General features: G+C 44.5%; 1 protein-coding gene and 1 non-coding gene across 2 annotated transcripts; both read left to right on the top strand.

The window, feature by feature from the left end:
• Window positions 1–7,250: 7,250 nt before the first annotated feature.
• Window positions 7,251–10,307, top strand: Rpl39 (ribosomal protein L39). Its single transcript, XM_034484791.2, has 3 exons — window positions 7,251–7,410; window positions 8,296–8,399; window positions 10,131–10,307. Exons 1-3 carry the CDS (start codon window positions 7,408–7,410, stop codon window positions 10,177–10,179), a joined length of 156 nt encoding a protein of 51 aa, XP_034340682.1. The 5' UTR covers window positions 7,251–7,407; the 3' UTR covers window positions 10,180–10,307.
• On the top strand, window positions 9,641–9,774 carry LOC117695591 (small nucleolar RNA SNORA69). The gene has a single exon (XR_004604644.1). It is a non-coding gene; the product is annotated as a small nucleolar RNA SNORA69 (small nucleolar RNA).
• Window positions 10,308–12,190: the final 1,883 nt, after the last annotated feature.

The following is a 12,190-nucleotide window of genomic DNA, read 5'->3' as shown; positions in this document are numbered from 1 at the left end:
GTATGAAGCTGCATTTATTTATTCAAGTACTGACTTGTATATGGTACTGGGGATGGAACCAAGGGCCTCAAGCATGCTGTGTGTGCATTCTACCACTGAGCTATAACCTCACCAGCCCCATGCCAAGTGAGATTATTAACTTTATTAAATAGCTGTTGGTTTTAAGAAATTAAGCATTTGCTTCTGACTTAAGTTCTTGGGAATTTTGAATGGGGATAAACGATATTAATTTTTGCCTTTAGTAGGTAAGGCGAAGCTTTGACCAAGTAGAGGGTCAGATGATGGTTCACTAGTCTTTTTACCATAAGAACCAAAATAAAGATGGGTGCAATTCCAACACTTTGGTGGTCTCAGGTCAAAGCAAGAATACTGACCTGAGTTTGAAGTCATCCTAGGCTATATAGTAAGCTCTAGGCTAGCCTGATCTACAAAGTGACACTGCCCCAAACAACAAAATGTCTGCACAACACTCTTGAGCTTCTGCTTGACTTCCTGCCAGCCCCACCTAATGGGCATCAGTTGCCCATTACTAACTGTCCCAGCCCAAGCTGCTGCTCCGGTCTGCGGGTCAGGGTCTAGCAAGAGAGAGAGTGGGGATAAAGGGGAAGAGATGCGAAGAATGGAGACAAGACAGAGGTTCTGATCAAGTCTCGTTTATTGAAGGGAAATCTGGTGTATTTATACACTTTTGCCATGTGCCTTGTAGGTGCGTGGATACCACGTGCCTTGCAGGCGTGGATACCATGTGCACCTTACAGGCATGTATGGCGTGGATAACATGTGCACCACATGCCTTGCAGGCGTGGATACCACATGCACCTTGCAGCTGTGGGCACTAAACAGCAAAACAAGATATGTGGGATAAACAAGATATTTATCAGAGTGTGCTCAGCTGTTGTAGGCTGTTGAAAAACAAGTCTCTTGTCAGGGTATATGGCTCTCGAGATGGCTGCAAAGCTGATAGCCGCTTTCTGCTACAAGTTGGCTCCCAACAACTAACAGGTTAGCTTATGGCCTTATATTTATTCACCTTTAAATTTTCCTTTTGTTCATTTCATGTATCTGAACATTTGTCTGCCTGTGTTTACGTACACCACATGAGTGCCTAGGGGTCTCTACAGGAGCAGCAAGTGCTCTGAACCACTAATCTATCTCTCCAGTCCCCTGTGCAGTGCTAGTGTATCTTGCTCGTATCCACCATCCTCAGCTTTTAGAAGCCAGTTCCTCGAAGCAGGTAGGAGAGCCACTAAAAACGATTGAAGAGACTCATCAGAAACAGAACTTCCAAGTAAGGGGGAATTTCAGGAGAGTGGCTCAGGGTGTCTCCTGCCTGAGAGAGGTTAAGGAACACAGAAGCATGAAATTGGCACTGGATTTGGCAGGGATTAGGCAGAGGGAAGCTGTGTCATAGTGCAGAATGAATGGCAAAAGTAGAGATGACGCACACAGGTCAGGAGACATTTGACCTTGAGAAATATCTAGAAACTCATCTAATTTTAGATGGTCATTGAGCCACAGCTAAAAAGAATAAAGGAATAAAGTAAGGACAGAAATAGAGCTAGGCCCCAGCTGAATGTATTCTAACATTCCTATACCAACACACACACACACACACACACACACACACACACACACACACACAAAGACAGACAAGGAATAGCCATAGAGTAGGAGTAAAACCAAATATTCTGGTGCTACTTAATCTAAAAGAATGTTTCAAGAAGTAATGGCCCTGGGTATGGTGACACAAACCTAGAATCACAGCACTCGGAAGAAAGAGACAAGGAGATCAAGAGTTCAAGGCTACTCTTGGCTATTTACGAAGTTTGAGGCCAGCCTGGGCTGTATGAGACTCTTTATCAAAACACTACAAAAACAATAGTAGTGGACAGGGCTGTGGATAAAGCTTGATGGTAGAGCAAGCAAGGCTTTGGGGTCACACTCCAGTTTTTCCAGTGGGTCAGCAGGGTTGGATGCTAGAGAAAACTCAATTATGATACTTGAAGTGACTCATAGAAGTGGTGACTTCTAGACCATTAATAACCTGGGAATGTGGGAAGTCATTAGGTTGAGAATAGATTCAGTTAGCATTTATAACTTTGTAGAAGTCTGGCCTTGAAATAAAACAGATAGGCAAGTGGTCTTGAAAAATGACCATTTCAAATATAAGAAATACTAAAGTATATTTAGAAGACATTCAAAACCGGGCAGTGGTGGCGCACGCCTTTAATCCCAGCACTTGGGAGGCAGAGGCAGGCGGATTTCTGAGTTCGAGGCCAGCCTGGTCTACAGAGTGAGTTCCAGGACAGCCAGGACTACACAGAGAAACCCTGTCTCGAAAAACCAAAAAAAAAAAAAAAAAAAAAGAAAGAAAGAAAGAAAAAAGAAAAAGAAGAAGACATTCAAGACAAGGGATACCCGAGGGAATAAGTGTAGGTTTCTTGCAAAGGCAGCCAAAATAGAAGCCAAGATAGAGGTCATGGGAGCTGGCCTTAGGAAAAAGGCTACTCCAGAGTCATCAGTAATGAGCTAGCACTGCCTGCCTTCCTTCTGGCCTGTTAGCAGCTGAGTAACCTTGACAGTTTTCCTGTCAGCACCTTCCTCTGGTGCTTGCTTGTCCTGTCCAGCTGAGTCAAGCCAGCTTCCCCACCTCTTCAGATTTCTTCCATTCCTTCACTCAATTAGCAAACATTTACTATTCACTGTGTGTCAGTCCCTAGGGACAAGGATGAGAAAAAGACAAGTCCTCCTCCTTGAGGAACTCAGGATACTTCAGTGACCACCAGAACTACCAGTGGAATTAATCAGAGCTCAGTGTGCAATGTGACAAGGACTGTGAGTAGACAAAACAGTTTGGGAGTCTCCTGCCTGTGAGCTGCCCAATGGTGTTGAGGAAAATCCCTAAACTCCATCTATGGATGGAAAGCACATGGGGGCCCTGCCTCCTGCTAAGCAGATGTTTAGTCTGTTGGGAACTGATACCCTTTTCACAAAGCTACCTTTTTCTTTCTTTTACTTTCTTTTATCTTTGCTTTCTTTTAACTTTGCAAAGAGGGTTTTTTTTTAATTGTTATTTTGTATTTGTGTGTGGAGGCCGGAGAGATGCTCAGTCCTCTGGAACAATGGGCCACTCATTGTGGGTGTTGAGAGTGGAACTTGGGCCTGGTGGTGGTGGTGCACTTGGGAGGCAGAGGCAGGCAGATTTCTGAGTTCAAGGCCAGCCTGGTCTACCTAGTGAGTTCCAGGACAGCCAGGGCTATACAGAGAAACCCTGTCTTGAAAAACAAAAAAAACAAAAAAACAAAAAAACAAAAGAAAGAAAGAAAGAAAGAAAGAAAGAAAGAAAGAAAGAAAGAAAGAAAGAAAGAAAGAAAGAGAGTGGAACTTGGGGATCAGTTTAAGCCAGGCCGGCAGGCACCTTTAATCCCAGCCAGCACTCAGGAGGCAGGAACAGGTAGATCTCTGTGAGTTCAAGGTCAGCTTGAGTTCTAAGACATCCAGAAGTATGTAGAGAGGCCCTGTCTCAACCCCCACCCTCTCCCAAATAGTGGTGCCAATTTTTAATCTGAGCCATTTCTCTAGCCCTAATTTTATTTTTTATTATATTTATTTAATGGAGCTATGTATGCATGACGTAATGTGTGGAGATCAGAAGACAAGTTTTGGGGATTGGCCTCCATAGCCACACACAGAAACAAAATAACAAAAAATTAAAAGACATTTTAAAAAGTTAAAAGAAAGCAAAGATAAAAGAAAGAAAAAGGTAGCTTTGTAGAAAAGGTATCAGTTCCCAACAAATTAAACATCTGCTTAGCAGGAGACAGGGCCCCATGTGCTTTCCATCTGTAGATCGAGTTTAGGGATTTTCCTCACACCACTTTTACTTTTTTGTTTTTATTTATATATTTTTTGGAAACAAGATCTCTTTGTGTAGCCCTGGCTGTCCTGGAACTCACTTTGTACACCAGGCTGGCCCCACTCACACAGCTCTGCCTCCTGAGTGAGAGGATTAAAGGTGTGTGCACCACGTTCCAACTTTGCTGCCATAAATCACAATTTCATGTTATTTATGATAAAACTATAGGAGCCAGGCATGGTGGCATATTGTCTATAATGCTTGGTACTCAAGAGGCTGGTGCTGGAGGATAACTAAGTTTAAGGCCAACTTGGGCTATATAGTGAGTTTGAAGCCCACCAGAACTACATTGTAAGACAAATCAACAACAAAGTATAAACTAACAGGAGCTGGATGTGTCTCACTGGTAGAGTGCTTTTCCTAACATGTATACAAGCCTGGGTTCCGTCCCTAGCAACACACATATAACACACAGAGACACACACACACTGGACTAAGATTATAAGTAACAGGGAAAAAGTTCAATCCACTTTGGTCTGCTTTTTTCTTCAGGTATAGATTTAATTTTTTTATGGAAATTTGTTTTTAATTTGTACAGCACTGGTGATTAGATCCAAACCCTCACTGGTGCTAAGCAAATATTTTACTATTGGGCTACACTCCCAGCTTCTGATTTCTTTGAAATTAAAGACAGAATGGAGACAATTCAGACAAGAGAATAAGTGGGCATTTGATCCTTTTTTATTTGCTTGGTGGGTTTTGTTTTTTTAAAGACTGGCTGTCCTAGATTTGTAGACCAGAGTGGACTTGAATTCAGAGATTGTCTGCCTTTGTCTCCTGAGTGCTAGGATTAAAGGGACTCACTACTGCGCATGGCTTAGATTGTTTTTGAAGCTCAAAGATCATTTAATTAAAATTTGAGAAGAAACACACACACACACACACACACACACACACACACACACAGAGTAAGCAAACAGTAACATTTGGCAGCTGCTAAGAAGAAGAGATGTATGTATGTACACAGGGTCTCATTCTGTAACCTTGGCTGTTTGAATAATAGGACTTTCTGCTTCAGCCTCCTGATTACTATGATGACGCCCTACACCACCAATCCCAGCTTAGTATCTGAGCCTTTAATTTTTTTAAAAAAAAAAAAAACTGTGCTTCTGTTCTTTGTTTTGTTTTCTTTTTTCTTTTCTTGTTCTTTTGCAGATGGGAGAATAGCAAGAATCTCTTTCCTCTGGAATTGCTTAGAAACTTAGAGATGGGATTTGCCTATTACCCCATAGCAACCGAGTGGCTATCTAATCACACTTTGGACTGTAAAGACATAGCATAGTGGTTGTACAGTCACCACTGTGTGTTGACTGTCCATCTGCAGGAAATTATTACATCCATGGGTCTGAGCCTGAGTACTTCTGTGTTGGCACTTATCCTACAGCACTGGACACCACGTGAGCTCTCAGGTTGCTGTGGCCATGTGGAACTAGTTGCTCTGCTGGGAGCAGTGAAGCTAAGGGAAAACAGGAAAAATTCCAGAGCTGGGGACGGTGTGTGTTAGATATCTGTGAGAAAGTGAAAAAACGGTGCCTTGGATAATCATGTGGTTCTCAGCCCTTCCACATCAGAAACTGATCCCCTCCCCTCCAGAAGGACATAGACAAGGTAGTTCTGAGAATAATTTGGTACTGATAAAAGGAATCTTTAACTTTTTATGATATTCATAGATATTATCTTTAGTTTTCAGCTTCTTGTTGCTATTTACTGGGCTCTTTCTATAGTTCACTTTTTTGAGGTAAGGTCACAGTATATAACCTAGGCTGCGGGCTGCGGCACAATTTATGATCCTCCTGCCTCTGCCTCATAGGGGTACACAACTATACCTGACTTTCTGTTTTATTTACACAGCAGTTGTGCTGACGCCAAAGGGAATTGGCTCTTACCTTCCACCTTTTTGAGGCAGGGTTTCCCTTGTTTCTGTTGCTGTGTTAAGTACTCCAGGCTAGCTGGCCCTCAATCTTCTAGGAGTTTCTCTCCTGTCTCCACTTCCTATTGTGCTCTAGGAACGTTGGGGTTGCAGACACACATGAGTGCATCTTTAGTTTTATTTTTTTTGAGACAGGGTCTATATGTAGTAGTCCTGGCTGTGCCAGAAGCTCAATATATAGACTAGGCTGGCCTTGAACTCAGAGATACTCCTCCCTCTGCTCCGAGTACTAAGATTTTTTTTTTGTTTTTTTTCGAGACAGGGTTTCTCTGTGTAGTCCTGGCTGTTCTGGAGCTCACTCTGTAGACCAGGCTGTCCTCGAACTCAGAAATCCGCCTGCCTCTGCCTCCCAAGTGCTGGGATTAAAGGCGTGCGCCACCACTGCCCGGCGAGTACTAAGATTAAAAGTGTAGGTCACCATGCCCTGTGCATTCACTTTTTGCGACTTGAACTATCAGTTGTCAGGATTTCATGGCTGGTGCTTTTATCTACCAATTCCCCTGGCCTGGAATATGGGATTTATTTCCCCACCCCGAGACAGGATTTCTCTGTGTAGCTTTGGCTGTCCTGGAACTCACACTGTGTAGACCAGGATGACCTCTCTAACTCAAGAGATCCGCCTGCCTCCCAAGTGCTGGGATTAAAGGCGTGCACCACCACCGCCTGGCATCTTCTTTTTTCCTTAAGATTTACCATTTATTTTATGTAAATGAGTTCTGTAGCTGTCCTCAGATACACCAGAAGAGGGCATCAGATCCCATTACAGATGTTTGTGAGCCACCATGTAGTTGCTGGGAATTGAACTCAAGACCTCTGGAAGAGCAGTCAGTGTTCTTAACCGCTGAGCCAAAGTTCTTAACTCTCTAGCTCCGCCTCCCTTTTAATTAAATATTTTTGGGTACTTTTGATAATGTGTCCGTGTGTGTTTACATGGGGATGTGTACCTGTAAAACATGAGTGTAGGTGCCCCTGGAAGCCAGAGACATGTTATCCCCTAGAGCTGGAGGGTTGTGAGTTGCCTGATACGGGTGCTGGGAAAGGAACTTGGGTTCTCTACAATAGTGCAGTTAGCCATTAAACAGTGTCTCCAGCTCTGTCTAGCTCCCTCCCACCCATCCGGAGGGTGCATCCTTCAAACTAAGCCCCGCCCCTCTCAAAGACGGGGCGGAAGTTGCAGCTCTCGGAAGTGATGGAGGCCTCTTCCTGCCCTCCTCAGAGCTGGTACCGCCTACGCCGTTTTCCGGGTTTTGCTAAGGGCTTTTACTTGATTACCTCTGAAAGGTCACTTACTAAGGCCACACAGACTGTTCCCCCCAGGACTCTGATGATCACCAGCAGGGACATGCATGGAAGCGGAGGCCTCGGAATTACGTCTCCCATAAACCTGTGTGGGTTCCCACGGCCCCATGGGAGCGCAGGGGTGGAGCTAGGGAAGACGAGGCGAGTCAATCTCCTAAGCTCCGCCTCTAGCGGCGTCTTCTAATCGCGTTCTTCCGGCCTGCTCTTTCTTTTCTCCTTTCCTCCGCCATCGTGCGCACTGCGCCTGATTCGGCTTCTCGAAATGGTAAGGCTATCGGCCGCCATCCGTTCCTAGGCGGCTTTCCTGAGGCTGGAGACCGCTGTGCCTTTGTGGTGGGCGTGCGCAGCATTGAGGGCTGGATGCTTTTTCAGGGTTTTAGTGTTTTGGGAGCTAAGCCACCTATCTGATGGCGGGCGCGGCATGAAATTAGCAAGTCCATTTGCCCCTGCATGATTAGGCTGCTCTTCTTGCAGCCTGGCAAGGGGTGCAAAATATTCTTGTCTCATATAGCCTGGAGCTGACGGTGATCTGCAGGTTTTGGGGCAAAAAGGGAGTCAGTCCGACACTCTTATTAGATTGTCCCTGATTGAAGGGCAGGAAACGCTACTCGCACAGGAAGATGTCCACAGTAAGGGTTAACAGAACTTTGAGATCCCTTCAGAAGTTAGCTCATTACTCCTGGGAAACGTCTGCTAACAGCGCATCAGTCATTTTTTATGTAGTGTGTGCCTACTGAGTGTCAAGGGCTCCATACCCAGCAATGTCACTTGAAGGTAGATATGACTGTTTTACAAAGTACAGTAACTAGAGTCATTGACTTAAAACTGATTGTCCAGGATTTGACCTAAAGCCAACCTCGTTCCAGTAAATCAGTTCCTCCTACTCTATAGCTATCCATGTTTGATCACCTGGAGCACAACAGACACACAGTTTGTAGGTCAGACAGGCTTAAAAACCTGGCACTGTAATTATCTGAGACATGTTTAAGCCATCAACTGTCTTCCTCATCTTTATAAGGATAAAAGGACTTTGTGGTTCGAGGATAGGGAGGTTTCCCTGGGTGTATGTTCTATGGGCCTGTTAGTTTTGGGGAATTTGAGACTGAGTCCAAAGAATAGGCTCAACTAAACTAGTTGCATCTCCTCGTAGTCGTCTCACAAGACTTTCAGAATCAAGCGATTCCTGGCCAAGAAACAAAAGCAAAATCGTCCTATTCCTCAGTGGATTCGGATGAAAACTGGTAACAAAATCAGGTAAGACTTCCTTCCGTTGTCCTGCTTGGATTTCGTTATGTTTTACCCAACATTGAGTCTGTAGATACACAGTTGCAAAGTACATGCCACCCCAGTCAGCCTCTCTGGCTGTGGAACTCCTTTTGTTTTTCCTTTTGTGTGTGTGGGTGCACGTGGTCAAGGTTAAGTCGGGGTGGTCTCTCCATTCACCAGGTGAGTCCTGGGAGTCTTAACTTGGGCCATGAGGCTCCTCTGTAGTGGCTTTACCTCACTTAGCCCCTGAAATCCCTCCACAAACCTTTTAAAGGTGTTTCATTGGGTTCTGTGTAGTCACAGGTAGGCTATGGGGCAGACCTTTTTCACTTCCTCATTTCTCTGTGAAGACTTAAGGAGATTTGAGCATCCTGGCAGGAGATTGTTCTTTCCCGTAGCCAGAGTTGAATCAGTTTTAGAACTCAGGACCAGTTGGGCCTTTGAGAGGAGTGATAGGGATTGAACCCAGGGCCTCTCACTGCCAAGGGAACTGCCTTACTTCTTTCTGTCTGGAGCCTTTGAGAGGGACAAGTATTTGTGGGGGCTGCGTGGCCACGTGTGGTCAGCAGACAGTTTGTAGAAATTGGTTCTCTTCCCAAAGTGCTGGGATGAAAAAATGAGCACTGCCCAGTTTGGGGATTAGTAGAAATCTGGGTGTGGATCTGCTGGGGCAAAAATTGAGGCTCCGTGTTCTTAGTTTAATTTAGCCATTAAGCTTGGTAATCAGCAACTCACTCTGGCCTTACATTTGAGTTAATTGCTATCTTCTGTCTCCTGGTATGGCAGGTGCTGCCCTTTTTTATAATATATACATTTAGAGACTCAGTGCACAGTCAGGATTGGAATTTCAAACTTTGGTCTTGCACCTATACAATGCTAAGGCAAGCTTTGGAGCGCTAGGCAACAGATTTTATGTGCTTAGGTTTTTTTTTAGCCCAGGCTGTATAGTCCTGCCCCCGCCTCCCAAGTGCTGAGGTTACAGGTGTGTGCCACCTTTATAAATAAACTTCACTTTTCCTAGGACCATATCTAACAAGAGTGGGGCCGATAGTTAATGTTTAGATTATGGAGCATTATATCCCCTAACCCACAGAATTACCTATTTTGTTTTGGCACTTGTGGGGCCTAGGGTTTGAGCCAGAGCCTCCTGCCCACTAAGCAAGTGCTGTCACTGGACTAACCCTTCCTCCCCCCACCACTTACTCTATCAACTTTGAAAACTTAATTCAAAAGCAGGTAGCAATTACAGTGCTTCATTTTGTGGGAGTACTGCCATTATCCTGCTGAAAGAAAAGCCATGTTGATGGATTCTGATTTTTGCCTTTCTTGGGGTAAAAATCATGACACCTTGACATGGACAGTTCCAGAGACTGGTTGCCTTAGCTCTGCAATTTGGAGTTGCTTTCTCTTGCCTTACTGTGAGTTCTAGTTTGGCCCCACTTGTAATTCCCAGGCATTGACGTGTGTTGTTTTAAGCTAGGGTTGTCCCAGCTTGTACAGCCCTGGAATGGATGACTAAACCCAGGGCCCTGCACATGTGTAAGAATTCTTTATTGTTGTGTAGTCTTGCTGTGTAGGCTGGCTGGCTGGAACTTAAGATCCAGCCTGCAAATCCTTTGAAAGGATCCTCTAGCAAGTCCTTTAAATTATCCTGTTCCTCTGAAAGACAGTCATATTGTGACCAACCCACTTTGTAACTGGTGACTTCTCTTTGTACAGGTACAACTCTAAGAGAAGACACTGGAGGAGAACGAAGCTGGGTCTGTAAGGATTCACACACCGGCATGGCTGAGGGTTTCTGCTGTGGTCATCAGTCAGTCCTACCAGATGGATTTCAAGCTCGTGTCTAAATTATGGTGTCTGTTCAGTAATAAAATTTAGAACCTTTCAAACTGCTGTTCTGGTCTATAAAGTATTGAATTTCCCCTTTACCTATAAGGCTTCTGTGGGGTAAAGTATTGTTTCCTAGAAGCTAGATTGCTCAGCAGTTAAGAGTTCTTGGTGTTCTTGCAGGAGTCCTGGTTTTGGGTCTTTAATACTCAGCTTACAAAGATTTTTTTGTTTTGTTTTAAACATTAAGACTGTCCACATAATGTTAGTAAAAGTCAGGACAGCTAGAGTTGTTTTGTTTTTAACATGTGTTGCGGGTTTTTATGGCAAGGGTTTACCAGCAGCTATCTCAATAAAATGTTATGAACTGAGTCCAGGGGCTCCTGTAGGCCAACACTGAGCAACTGAGCTGCACCCCTAGCCCTCTAGCAGTGGTTCTCAACCTGGGGGTTGAACCTGTTTAACAGGGGTTGCCATTGAAAAACGTTACAAATCATAACAAAATTATGAAGTTGCAGTGAGATTTTTAAGGGTGGAGACCACAGAATAAGGAACTGTATTAGGGTCACAGCATTAGGTTTTAAAGTATAGAAGAGTTTTTTTCAGGGCATGGGGAGGGGAGTTAAGAGGGGAGTAGAGAAGTGGCAGCTGGTCATGACCACGTGGAGAGGGGAGGGGCAAGGAGACAGGGATCAAGAGTGCAGAGACCTAGAGAGGAGGAGGCAAGCAGCCCCTTTTATAGTGGGCCAGGCCTATCTATAGGCTCTTTAATATGAATGTAGACATCGGGTGTGGGGAGTTGAAACCAGGTCCTTACAAAAATAGTGCTCAGCCATCTCTTCCAGACCCTGATAGCCTGAGAGGCTGATTTTAATGCTTCATAGTTGGAACTATGAGAACTAGGAATTGGTAATCTAGTCCACAGCCTCCTGTATTCTGACAATACAGCTCAGGCTGGTTTGGGAATTAACAGGCATGCACTGTCACATCTACTTTTTGAGTCAGAATCTCCCAAGTGCTGAGATTAAAGGCTTGTTTGTCATGCTGAGCCCAGGCTTCTGGATATTTATGAAATTTTAAATTTACATTTATTTGAAGGTAAGTAGTGTGGAGGTCCAAACAGCTTGCCAGGAGTGAGGACTCCTAACCCCCAGAAACCAGGGAATTCAACTTTGGACAGCACGCCCCTTTACCTCTGAGCCCCTAGGTTAACTTTTTCTCTCTTGCAATATTGTAGTTCAAGACACGGGGGCCAGCCATGTGGATACATAGGACACTGACCTAGCACGTGTGTTCTCTCCCCAGCACAGCAAAACTAATCACTGGAGTTGTCATCATGGATGGCAGTTACTTTAAGTCCAAAGCAGTCTTGACAGAATTAACATGACAATTTTTAAGCATTCTGGTTTACTTACATTTTCAGGCCCAGAGAGATGGCTCAGTGCTTAATGCCACTTTTAAGGACCAGAGTTTGGTTGGTTCCTAGAACCCATATCAGATAGCTCACAACCACTTGTAAACAGGCCAAGTGATCCAATGCCTCTGCCCTCTCAAGGTACCTACAAATTATACACACACAGAATTTAAAGATAACGCATTTATAGCCAGTTGTGTGATTGCACACTCCTTTTATCCCAGCATTTTAGAGGCAGGGGCAGGTGTATACATGAGTGAGTTTAAGGCTAGCCTAATTTATAGGACAGCCAAGGCTACGTAGATTCTATCTCAGAAAAAAAAAATACAGTCTGCAGGCTGGAGCCCCCCATTGGGGGAGGAAGTGTCCTTTTAAACAGCCTGGAACTTTGTAGAGCAAGGTAGCCTCAAACTCATAAATACCTGCCTCTGCTTTCTGAGTGCTGGAAGAGTGTGTCACCTCACCCAACCTGCTGGAATAATTTTTAGGGCATGGGCAGAATAAAATCTTGGATTAATTCCCTCCCCCAGCAGTA

This window comes from Arvicanthis niloticus, chromosome X (genome assembly GCF_011762505.2).
Source record: "Arvicanthis niloticus isolate mArvNil1 chromosome X, mArvNil1.pat.X, whole genome shotgun sequence".
Taxonomy (NCBI): Eukaryota; Metazoa; Chordata; class Mammalia; order Rodentia; family Muridae; genus Arvicanthis; species Arvicanthis niloticus.
The sequence above is the reverse complement of the archived record's forward strand: the minus strand, read 5'-3'. Positions and strand labels throughout refer to the sequence as shown.